Below are 13,583 nucleotides of genomic sequence, written 5' to 3' on the forward strand. Positions count from 1 at the left end.
TAATTATGTCTTTTTATTGATGTTAAGTTGCAGAGGAAGGATGAGAGTGTAATAACTCTTAGATTTTATAACAAAAATGGATGTCAACTAAATTTTCGTCCATTACATGTAAATCACATGATAGGGATTAGGCCTTTTTGATCCAAATTTTTAACATTTTGACTTAAACTTAAATGGATCAATTAAATTGATAAGGACTTGTTTTACTATAATAGTAACTGTAAGAGGCTTAAATGAATCAAAATGGCTTAGTTGACTCTAAAGCCAGGGGTTTAAATGCATCAACTAAATTGATGAGGGTTTTTTTAACTCCGTGTGTAATTATCAGAGGTTTAAAGAGTCTTTTTGTCTTTTATATTTTAATAAGATTGTCAAAATTTAAAAAATCAATTGCTCTTCTAAGAGGAAATAATTTCCCTTAAAATTTGTTTAGTTTTCTTTTAATCAGTAAAATTTTACTGAATGCATCAAATGCTGTAAAGACCCGATGGAATATCAATTGAAGTGTAAAAGTGTTTGGGAAATATGAGAGTGGCATGGTTAACTAAATTGTTTAATAAGATTCTAAACTCAAAGAAAATGCCTGATGAATGGAGAGTGAGTATTTTAGTACCTATCTTTAAAAATAAGGGAGACATACAAAGTTGTTCAAACTATAGAAGAATTAAACTCATGAGCCATACTATAAAGCTGTGAGAGAGAGTTGTGGAACATCAACTATGTTATGACACTTCTATCTCTCCCAATCAATTTGGCTTCATGCATGGTCGTTCAACTATAGAAGCGATTTTTCTCATTAGAAGTTTGATGGAGAAATATAGAAATGTGAAGAAAGATCTACACATGGTTTTATCGATTTGGAGAAGGCTTATAATAGTGTTCTAAGAGATGTCTTATGGAGAGTGTTAGAATAAAAGAGGGTATCTATTAAGTACATACAAGTGTTGAAAGATATGTATGAAGGAACAACTACTATTGTGCGCACAGTGGGAGGGGACACAAGAGATTTTCCTATCTCAGTTGGATTACACCAAGGTTCAGCTGTAAGCCCTTACCTTTTTACATTAGTTTTAGATGAATTAACGAAACATATACAAGAGAGTATCCTTTGGTGCATGATGTTTGTGGATGATATAGTTTTGATAGATGAGATGCGAGAAGGAGTCAATAGAAAGCTAGAGTTTTGGAGAAGTACTCTAAAGTCAAAGGGCTTTAAGTTAAGTAGAACGAAGACAGAATACATACATTGCAAGTTCAGTGAAGGCCAAACTGGTGATAGAGAAGAAGTTAGTTTGGATGGAGTGGTACTGTCTCAAAGTAATCACTTTAAATATCTCAGTTCAGTCCTTCAAGTAGATGGGGGATGTGAGGAGTATGTTAGTCATAGGATTAAAGCCGGATGGTTGAAGTGGAGACATGCCACGGGAGTTTTATGTGATCGCAAGATTCCTAATAAGTTGAAAGGAAAATTTTACCGTACAGCCATATGACTGGCCATGTTATATAGTTGTGAGTGTTGGGCACTGAAAGAGTCGTATGTGTCTAAGATAAGAGTTACGGAGATGAGAATGTTAAGGTGGATAAGTAGCCATATTAGACTAGATAAAGTTCGTAATGAAAGTATTAGAGAAAAAGTAGGAGTGGTGCCAATTGAGGATAAGTTGAGAGAAGGGAGATTGAGATGGTTTGGTCATGTGAAGCGTAGACATACAGAGGCTCCAGTTAGACAAGTAGAACACATTAGGTTAGATGATAGAAAGAAAAGAAGGGGTAGACCTAAACTGACCTGGAGGAGACTAGTACAACATGACCTAGAAGCATTACACATTTCCGAGAATTTAACCAAAAATCATTTAGAGTGGAGAAAGATAATCCATATAGTCGACCCCAAATTTTTGGGATAAAAACTTAGTTGAGTTCAGTTGAGTTGAGTTACATCAAATGCTGAAAAATGTAAACCACAAAATAAACAGAGCATATTATTTTAATATTTGTTACAATAAATCAAGTTAATTGTGGTAGTTTTCTTGAATTAATTAAGCTTTTGACTTCATATAGATGATTTTTAGAAAATTGTCTAATTTTTGCATCATAAGTCTCACATGAAATATAATGGGAGATTTCATCCATCTTTGCTATTTCGCCTCCCAAATGCAAAAGGATAGATCCCCCAACATATGAGGAAACTGAATTAAAGTTTAAGAATATAATGAATCAAAAATAAAAGATCAAGGATGAAAATATATTATTATAATTAATTCCGGCCAAATTTATGTATTTGCTAAAGATGAATATAGCAAGAAGGTATCCAACCAGTGTGACCAGCAATCGATTTAAATTGAATCATTCTAGTTGGTTTCGATTCAGTTCTGAGCATGATTGTTGGCCGAATCAACCACACCCTCATTTGTGCCTCAACCAATTGAACATGCATATAACCATTTGCATCTCCTTTCTTGTGATCAATTCACAACAAAATATAGTTTTTCTTATTTTAAAGATTCTTATAAAAAAATATAATTTTTCTTGTCTAAACTTCAATTATCATAAACCTAAAATTACGGTGATATCTATCAATTAAATATATAAATTCTATATATTTATGTTTTGGGTTAGTTCGGACAAAAATTTCTCCATAAAAACATTATTTTTTTAACAAATAAAGAGGAGAGAGAAAAAGAAACATGAAACATTGTATTCATGTATTTTTTTTTAAGTTTTGATACATTATTTAGATATTAATTAACATTCGAGAACACATCACTTGGAACTGTGCGACCTTTAACTTTCTGTGCTAGGAAATAAGTATTCAACCATTGGGTCACTAACCCTAGAACCCTTATACGTGGCTGCATTTTTGTATTGCATAACTCATACAAGAGCAGCATTGTACAACTGACAACTCCATTGTAATGATCAGCTAATGCGGCGGCACAGAGTAATTCCATCACCAACAGGGAGCTGGCAAATCTCGACCCTTGGATCAGCAGCAATGGCCTTGTTGAACTCCAAAACATAATCAAGGTAGAACCTGACATATTTCCTTAGTGGTGCATCAGGAGGTGCTGCCACTGAGCCATTCCACAGGGTATTATCATAGCCGATAAGTCCTCCAACCTTCACAAGTTCAATTGTTCTCTTGTGGTAGTTGAGGTAATTGTCTTTGTCAGCATCCACAAAGATAAAATCAAACGTTCCATGGTATTTTCCCTGCAAATCGTTAATTTCGAGTCACAATTGAATCTAACATACATTGCCTGGATTTTTCTTTTTGTTTGAAGGGTATATATATACATATACATAAATTAACCTACGTCTTGGATCAATTGATCAAGAACTGGAAGAGCAGGGCCTTCTCTGAAGTCAATCTTGTGAGCAACACCAGCTTTTTCAATGACAGGTAGACCCAATTCGTAGTTTTCACGGTTGATGTCCATCGCCAATATCTGAAACGTTTAACAATAGATTATTCTTGTACCCTCCTGGAATTATCTCAGTTTTCTTTACCACACAAAATGCCACTAGTTAATGTTTTCAATTTCTAGGTCGCTAAGTTCCTGAAGACCTGAACATTATTGAGATCTTGCTAGTTTTAGTCTGTAATAGTAAATACCTTGCCATCATCAGGAAGAGCAAGAGCAGTGGCAAGAAGTGAGTAGCCAGTGTAAACACCAATTTCCATAGTGTTCTTGGCATTGATGAGCTTCAGAAGCATGCTCAAGAATTGCCCTTCATCAGCTGAAGTAGTCATGATGTTCCTGTGTAATTATTGAAAATAAGTTCAACCTTGCCAACCATGAAGCAAAGACACAGAGATATTGGGGGCAGGGGATCTGGGCATTGAAATTTGTTTCTTTTTTTTTCCCCTCCTTTTTTTTTTTTACCATGGATGATTTGCTGTCAATTCTCGGAGCTCTTTCATTGGTTCAGGCTCCCCAGGATATACACTAGTCTCCAGTATATACTGCAAACACAACAGTAAAAATATCGGGGTAAATCATCTGATCCTGCACCGTTCAAAAGTAATATTTTCCCCCTTTCATAATGTTGCTTAGTTTAATTCATCGAGTAAATGAATGAATAAATAGGCAATGCTTGCCTGGTAAAGAGCATCACTCTGTAAGAGACTCTTGTGTCCAATTTCCTGGTGTCTACCAACTTGGTTTTGCTGCTCCTTTGTTGGTTCAGGCTCCTTTGTTTCAAGAATATCCTGGAAGAAAACAAAAAGGTTTTTAGACTAAAAGCAGAATTAAAACTAACAACAAATAAACACAATTATTAGTTGTTACTTAAAGCTAAAAAAAATAGTGTGGGTACAGAAACCTAAATATGCTTGCCTTGTAAATAGCAAGACTCTGTTGAAGATTTTGGTGGCCACCTTGGTGGTTTTGCTGTTCTTCCAGACCTGGAGCCATTACTTCTAAATGCTAATCCTTAATTTGCTTCTCTCCGATAAGGGATTTGAAAGATAACTTGCGAACTTGCTCTATTTATAGATGGAGTAGTATGGTTGGTAAGAGTAGGTGCAATAAATCCATCACAAAAGCTAAAAAGGTGAAAAAAATATGGTTGAAAAATTATAAAATTTCAACCACCAAGCTGACACCAAAGATGTTGGTGGCAGCCTTCGCCCGGCCCTGGGGTGCCATCATCGCCCTGGAACCGCCAAAGGCACAGTTTGACCAATTCCATCTTTTTCTGGAAATGCACTAATCAACATCAACGCCTAACATGCTGAACTTTCTTTACTCTCTACTTGCAATCTATCCATTTTAATTCCTCTGCACACTGCTTCAAAGATAAATAGGCACACATACACAGGTTTAGAGGAGGAACACGCTAATTAAGACGCGCTAACCCTTATAAAGTCACACACCTATCCATATAGAATCCGAAGAATCAACCTATTAATAAATGGACCAGCCCCGAGTTTTGCCATGAACACACACGCAGCAACTCACTCCTCTACATTTTACCTTTTCTTTTTATCGAAAATAAATACACAGCCAGTGATCAATTGTCATCAATTATCCTTTTTGACATTGTTCCAATTTACACATGGAAATTAAGATTTGCAAACTATGCTCTTTCTATGAAAAACTTAAACTTTGTGTTTGAGTTTTATTTTCCATACCCCATCTCCAATTAATGAGACATTTGAAAATTTTGAGTCTTCACTCAAATTAACATAACTACCATTAAATTATTTATTAATTTTATCAAAACTCAAAATAAATTTGAATGATTTCAAGTTGGAATTTAAATTTATTTTTGTTTAATATTATATGATATAAAATATATTCAAATTATATAAAATTTAAATATTTAATTAGCCATTTTTAAATTGCAGATATATTTTTTTAATAAAAATAAAAAAAAATAATTATGCTAAAAAACAAAGAGAATGCATAGAACCAAGTCTCCATGGTTGAATTTTATGCAATTGATGAAGGGGCTCCAACCCACCAACTACTGAATTATTGAAGCTCAGCTTAATAGTCATATCGAACACGTATATATCCATTTTTAAAATCTCACAAAGTAACTAAAGTGAGAAATATTATTCTATTTCTGGGACGGGGAACACCACATTGACAAATTGTCGACTAGCTACAAATTAAGACAGTGATATAATAATAAACAGATACTTTCCTTAGGATTTAATGGGTAAATTTTATCTTTGCTATCCGAAGTATGTTGTAATAATACAATATTTAAATTTTAATTTATATTATAAAATTATCTGAAAGTTAATTAAGGTTTATAATCATGTTCATTTTGTTTAATTTTATCATTTTCGTATCTTATTATATTTAGAATTCATTTAGAATAAATTATTTGCAAAAAAAAATTCATAAGTATTCTCACACAATTATACATAAATTTTATTTTAAAAAAAATTTAGTTAAAAAAATTGAATTCTCTAATTTTAAATATAAAAATTAATAAAAAAAATCAACTAAATTAAATTCTTACAAAATTTTACATTCTAAATTTAGTGAAAGAATGCTTGATTTTGTATGCTGGGAAGGACATGATCAACCAGAGTATCTTCACCAAGTCTGCAATTTTTCATTTTCTTTACAAAGACAAATACCCCATCCATAAATACTTTATCTTCCGACTTATCTACCATTTCATTTTCCCTCAATTGAAATCTTTTTTCCTTTTCCTTGGGGGCTTCTAATTAAAATTTTAATTTAATTTTAAAAAACAATTTTACATCAGCAAATTGACCTAAGAATCAATTATACCATAAGAAAGAGTTTTATATCATTTAAATTAATATTAAAATAATTTTATATTATAAATTAAAATTTAGTGAGTAAAATTTATTTAGAATTTAATTTTTTAAACAGCTTTATTTTTATTATTAAACTAAGACACGTGTTGCTACAATTCTTAATAAAAAACTTCAGCAACTAGTCAAAGGATATAAAGTTATACATGTCTCGACATGCAAGCAGAGTAGAAGTGTCCTATTAAAGATGGTTTGTGTTATGCAACTAATACATTAATCAATTCAGAAAATTTAAACATAATGATTCTCAACTCCATCTCGTCAACAAAGGCTGCAATAGCAGGTGAGTTGATTGACAGCTGACAAGCAGGCCAAAATGGGTAATCTTTATTATATTATCGAATAAATTATTATTTAATTCATAAAATTTTACAAAATTTATAATTTAGCTAAGTTTGAAAACATACAATCTAATCATTCTTTATAATTTTTCATTTAATTTATTAATAATTATAATAAAAAATTAAAATATACTCAACTCTATATAATTTATAATTAATATTATTAATAAAACAATTTAAATCAAGAGACTACTATTATAAAATTTAAATTAAATGATTATTTTTGTATAATATAAAATTTTAAGGATTAAATCGTTTTAATTAAAAAAATAAAGTTAAAAGTATTTTAATTATTTTATTAAAATTAATAATTAATTATATAAAAAATTAGATAAAAAAATTAAATTATAGATTTTTTTAAATTTAAAATATTAAATTATTTAATTTTAAAAATATAAAAATTAAATTATAAATTTTATTAAACTTTAAGAATTAAATTATAGTTTATCCTGTATCATTCAAGGAGAAAAAGACAGGAATTCATGGGAAAAGGACGATATGCAGATAAATCAAAATAATATGCAAGTTTCAAGTGACCTCCAGCTTTTTCTTCTTTGTTCAACTTTAGAAAGATTCATTTCCTTTCTTCAATAGTTATACTATATGTTCATTTTTTTTTTAACTCTGTGCAACTCTTAGCTTCACACCTATAGTTCATAGGAGCTTGTATAATTTTTCTAAATTACGAAATTTTATTTGGTAAAATTAATGGCATACATATATGCATAATTTTACTTTAAATTTAGCCTATCCTTTTACTTTTTTTCCTTTTTAACTAACTCTCATAAAAATTAAAATTTGAAACTTTATATCTAGTGACGAATCTAAAATATTTTTCTATTGTTGATATATAAAAATAAATAGAAAATATTAAAATATAATATTAATATCTTATAATTAAACTCAACAAAATTTAATATCTAATAACTATCGAAAATTATATTATTATTATTATTATTATTATTATTATTATTAATGCTATTCAATACATATTATATAAATAAACAATTAAACAATCATTTATTAATTAATCATACATACAATTATATCATTTTATCTTGATTATTTTTTAATACACAAGACGCTTTTTTGTCTCAATTAATTTTAATTTTTATCAAGAAGAGAATTTGATAATTAAATTTATAAATCATCAATATAGACAAATATATATACATAAGAGTATTTAAAATTAAAAAAAAAAAGAGATCAATTCACTCCCATTTCTTGAAGACTGTTTATGGAGAATACTAAAGCCTTTTGGTTTCGAATTCATCCTACGTTTGTGTATCTAAAAATAACCTAATGAGAAAGGCATCTTCAATTTGTATTGAGATAGTCAAGAGTTAGTGTTTTCCACCTAGTTCTACAAATTGAATAGGGGAGGAATTATTATTATTATTATTTTTTTTTTCCTCAAGCCTTCATCTCCCTAAAACACCTTTTAGGGCCTGTTTGATTAATCATGAACATAATGATAGCAATAGCTAATAATCATATCTTGTTAGCTGATAGCTGATAACTGATAGCTGATGATAGCTATTTTATGTTAAGTGTTTGGTAAAATTATATTTAGCTGTTGTTGTTGATATGTGAAATGACTAATAAGGGTATATATTATATAATTTATTTTATTATTTAAATAAATATAAAATTATAAATTTATTACATTATATTATTTATTTTATTATTAAATTAAATATATAATTATGAAATTAATATATTATATTATTTAAATAAATATATAATTATTAATATTTTATATTATATCATTTATTTTATTATTGAAATAAGAAAATAATTATTTTTTAAGATAATTAAATAATTTTAAAAATATAAATAAAATAATAAAATAATAATTATTATTAATAGAAAAATTTATAATTAAATTTAAGTTTTTAGATATAAATAAATATTTTATATTTTATGTTATTAATAAAAAATATTTTATATTTTATGTTATTAATAAAAAATATTTTATATTTTATGTTATTAATAAAAAATATTTTATATTTTATGTTATTAATAAAAAATATTTTATCAAAGTTGAAATACGTTAATTAAAATGTTAAAATTACAAATGAAAAAATAAAAATACTAATAATATTAATTTTCAAGTTAAATAAAAAATAATAATATGGTCAAAATAAAAAATAAAACCAAATCAGCTATCAGCTGATGAAAACAGCTCTAAAAATAGAGCTGATACAAACTGCAGCTGATGGGTATCATATCAATTGCCCATCAGCTATCAGCTCTATTTTTTTAAGCTTGTCAAACACTATAGTTTACCTGTTTGGGTGTCTATCAGCTATCAGCTGTACCCAACAGGTAAACCAAACACCTCCTTAATTTATACTAACATAATTTTTGGAATTGAGATTGAAAACTTTCTTTTTTTTTTTAAATCTCTTTAAATGTTGTTGAAAAATATAATTTAGAAATTTCCACCAAAATTATAGTTTAAATTTATTATTTAATTGATTAAAATATGTTAAGTTTATTTTTAAAATAATTTTTGAAACAAATTCAAAGGTTCCATTCCAAGGAAAACAAACAAACTCAAAAGACGGACCAAAGAGAAAGAAGACCTTTAGAACAAGATGCTTATAGAATATAGAGAGATAATGATAGCCAATCAATAATGATGAAAAAAAGCTTATACATTCTTTAGCAATGAAAGAGAATTTTTGTTTAAACTCAATTTATTATAAATATAAAATATAAATTTATAAATTTTATTTATTTAATAAGTAAATTTATTATATATATTATTTTATATTTTAAATTTTATATTTTAAATTCATAATAAATCGAATTTAAACTTAAAAAATTCAACAAAGCAATAAGTAAACTACTAATCATTCTTTTCTACTCAGTCCATATGCAATTATGAATGGATGGTAATTTCCTCTCAAGAAGAAATTAAAAATTAAATAAAGTGAGTTATACATCTCCACCCAACAAAGGCCATGAGTGTATGATTATTCATTGATCATCAGATGACTTCTTTGCTTCCCTTTGCTAATAATAAGCTGATTTAATAAAGGGGTATGTCAAATAGGTTGTTGAAGAATGTTAAATATTAAAAAACGTCACAAATCAACCGCTGATGGCAATGCAATCTAACCTTTCCTGGTCAAATCAAGATTCGAGGTTTCTTGGTAAGCTACGTAGAGTTAAATTCTATCACATTTAGATTTTAAAATACAAAAAAGAATAGATTTCAATAGCGGCCAAATGACTCCTTTGATTTTGATGCAAATAAATGGACAAGCTAGCAAATCACATAATAATCTAATTGATTACCGCCATGGAAACGTAGAGCAAAAGAAAAGACAGGGAATTCTATTTAGGGAATGCAATTTCAAAATATAAAACCTGTCGATTCAACCTGCACCATGAACACAGCAAATGTAGAAACATGTGAAGTAAATTAGATAGAAAGGCAAATATAAAATACACACGAGCCACAACAAGAAGATTAATTGCTCCTGCAGCAAGCTGATTCTTCAAGAAAAGAGTAAATTATAAGTCTGAAATATTGCGCCTTTGAAGTATTGCAAAATTTATGGGTGAATCTCTAGTTTGATTTTAGTAACAATTTGATCCTCAAATTAAATTTCATTAACAAATTAATAGTTTTTACCATTAATTGCTTTTCAATTTAAAACAATTTAGTTCTTCAAGTTTTATTGTATGAACAAAATAGTCCTTAGTCCTTACATCTAATTTTATACTTAAATAATCATTTATTTTATACGACATTAAATATATTTTATATTTATAATTAATTAAATATAAAAGAGTAAAAATATGAAATGTAAAAATTAGATATAGAGACTATTTTGTTAATAAAACAAAATTTCAAAGACTAAATTGTTTTAAATTAAAATGTAGTCAAGGACTTATTTGTCAACAGAATTTAAATTTGAGGACCAAAGCATTACTCAAAAGCAAACCAAGGACTAACATGTATATTTTACTATACCTCAAGGATTTAATTGTAATTTAATCTTAACAAAAACTGCCAAAGCGGCAATACTCTTGTTTATACATCACTGAAATGTTCTCAAATGATAACTCAGAATGACAACATAATAGAAGCTGATCAGTCTAGGAGAAACAAAACTTCAACAGCAGTAAAGGCTTTATGGAGCATGGATATTGATGCTTTTCTTCATCCATTTACCCAGGATAACAGAAAGACGACATTAAAGAGGCACAACACAAGATCTACATTGTGATGAAAGAAAAAGAAAAATGAAATTGCAATGCTTTATTGCCTAAATCCATTGAAAATGTACAACCTAACTTTGAAAAGATTAGTAGAAAAACATTAATTTATATGTCTACACGATTCAGGTTCACGATACCATTATGTACTAAATGAAAAATATGCTGTTTCAGGAAGAAGCACATGCATCAATTTCAGGGAGCATATCATAGGATCAATTTATGAGTTAGAGATGAAAGGGGGATTGAAGCTACATTTACCTAACATATAAGTATAAAAGAAGAAGGCAAACAGGCAGGGTAAGGTGAATAAGAATTTGAAGACATACCATTGCAAGACTTCATTAAAGGCAATCAAAGTATCATTCATCAAGAAAAAAAAGTGCAAAGTATTTGTGGTAGGAAGCTGTTAAACAAAGATGTATAACAACTTTAAAAGTATAAAACCCAGGATGATTTGGGACAAGTTTAGTTGCTTTGGAACTTTTTGCAAATGCAGAACTAAACCAAGCCAAGGCCCCATTTGATTCATGGAAAATATTTCCTTGCATTTTCTAACGTTTGGGGCTATCAGGAAAATGGGTCGACAAAAAATATTTTCTTCGTTAAAGAGAAAACTATTTTCCATTTTCTAGACTTTAATAATCTTATTAAAATGAAAACACTTGTATACATATTATATAAATACATACCATTAGTTAACCTTACAACCAAACAATGAAAAACATTTTTCATAGAATATTTTCCACAAAACAAATGGAGCCTAAACGATGGAAGAGAATCCACACAACCCCATCTAAATAGGGATTGAGTTTAGTTAAGTTGCTCGCTCTACACAATCAAATTTGTAATATATAAAGATCACAATTAAGGCCAACCAAAATGAAATGACCCCCACAGCTAAAACAAATGACAGATAAACAAACCAATGCTTTTTCAGTCTACCCTCTCATTGATACGTTCTGACCATCACAGAGAAGTAATCGAGCAAATATATTGGTCTATATGATCTTTAAAAAAATAAATGGCCTTCATTTCATTCAGCTTCAAAATCCAATTAAACAAACAAAATCATGTTCCAAAATTTTCACCAAGTAATAAACAACAAAATTCTTTTATTTAAAGAAAAAATTGCATTTTCAAAGTGACAGCTAAGAACATGCTTATTAGTTGTGGCACAAATCTTAAACTGGTAACCGAAGTTTCTATAGAATTAAAACCAAAACTCTAATCAGCCGAACAGTAAATGCAACCGCAAAAACTCTGTGTTCCAATATTCAAAACCCTTATATAAAGATTGGATATTTTCACATATTACACTAATTCATCCATAAACTTGACTTCCACAAAACCCATAAAGCTTACACCCCCTAAGTCCTAAACCAAATAAAAATCCCTCAGTCAATCGATGTAGATTCGACAAATAAAAGAGGAGAAGGCAAATCACCACGATATGAGCATGCAAGCGATTAAATCAGACAGGAGTTAGGAGCTGGTAAAGCTGAGGCTTAGGCTCGGAATTCATGCCGATGATGATGACCAAAGGAATGAATCCATAATGAGTGATGACTTTAGCCTTCTTCATGGCCCAAGTGCTCCACTCCTTCAAGCACTGCGAGGTCGATTTCTCCTCCATGCCCTTTGATCCCTTGCCGCCGCTGCTTTTGCCTTTGCTCTTGAGCGAAACCCTAGACGCCATTGATTCCTCTCTCAAGAAGAGGTTACGTTTTTCCAGGGATGAGAGGTTATAAACCCAAAACCCTAATCTGTCGGTGTTACCGTTGAGCAAGGGGCAGAGTGAGAATAATTAGGAATTAATTATCAATGGGCTGGACTAAAGGTAAGGCCCACAAGCCCAGAATTCAAACTTGGCCTAACTTTCTCTTTTTTTTTTTATCAATTATAATTTTGTAATTATTTTATATATAAATACTCAAAATAAAAGGAAAATAAAATTTGTATTTTAATTAATAATTTTGTATTATGATATTAGTCAGCATGAATCCATTAATATTATGATATATATAAAAGATAATCTTATTTTTTTAATAGTTATCTTGAATTTATCGTTGAATTAAATAAATAATTAAAAAATTATAAATATGTTTCATTTGATTAGGTGTCCGTTAATGATTAAACAATTTTATTAATCAGTAATGGTAAACTTAATTTACCTAAAACTTTATATAAATTATTTTTTTAAATGTATGTTGCACGTTTATTTTACTTATTATATATAGTTATAATTTAATATTTTTATATATAATTTTTTACATAATATAATATTATTATAATATATTAATTATTATTATGATAATATAATAATTTTTATTTTTTAAAATATGTATGTTGTATGTATATTTTATTATTTTTAAATTTAAATTAATGAAAATAAAATAATATTAATAAAAATAAAAAATTATAAATTTGTAAATAAATATGATAAAACGTAAAGTTTATTATTATAATATAATTTTATAATTTTAAGTATTTTATAAATATATAAATTTAACTATTTATTATTTTATTGATTTATATATTTTTCGTGTTAAAATTTTTTAATAATAAATTATTAAATTTATCAAAACTAATTAACTTTTAGTATTTTATAATTTTTATAACGCATATATAATTAGCGTGAAAAATTTAAAATTTTTCTAACCCTGTTTAAGATTTTATACATATAACAGTGAAATAAGTTTAATTTG

At 28.3% G+C, this 13,583-nt stretch overlaps 2 protein-coding genes across 2 annotated transcripts; both read right to left on the minus strand.

Annotated features, from left to right (window-relative positions):
• Window positions 1-2,673: 2,673 nt before the first annotated feature.
• Window positions 2,674-4,644, minus strand: LOC110668325 (caffeoyl-CoA O-methyltransferase 1). Its single transcript, XM_021829519.2, has 6 exons — window positions 4,338-4,644; window positions 4,100-4,210; window positions 3,885-3,964; window positions 3,614-3,758; window positions 3,315-3,446; window positions 2,674-3,210 (listed from the first exon to the last, which is right to left on the minus strand). The coding sequence occupies exons 1-6, from the start codon at window positions 4,413-4,415 to the stop codon at window positions 2,917-2,919; spliced, it is 840 nt and encodes a 279-aa protein (XP_021685211.2). The 5' UTR covers window positions 4,416-4,644; the 3' UTR covers window positions 2,674-2,916.
• A 7,415-nt stretch (window positions 4,645-12,059) lies between these two features.
• On the minus strand, window positions 12,060-12,666 carry LOC110646305 (mitochondrial import receptor subunit TOM7-1). The gene has a single exon (XM_021799705.2). It carries the CDS (start codon window positions 12,572-12,574, stop codon window positions 12,350-12,352), a length of 225 nt encoding a protein of 74 aa, XP_021655397.2. The 5' UTR covers window positions 12,575-12,666; the 3' UTR covers window positions 12,060-12,349.
• Window positions 12,667-13,583: the final 917 nt, after the last annotated feature.

This window comes from Hevea brasiliensis, chromosome 10 (genome assembly GCF_030052815.1).
Source record: "Hevea brasiliensis isolate MT/VB/25A 57/8 chromosome 10, ASM3005281v1, whole genome shotgun sequence".
NCBI lineage: Eukaryota > Viridiplantae > Streptophyta > Magnoliopsida > Malpighiales > Euphorbiaceae > Hevea > Hevea brasiliensis.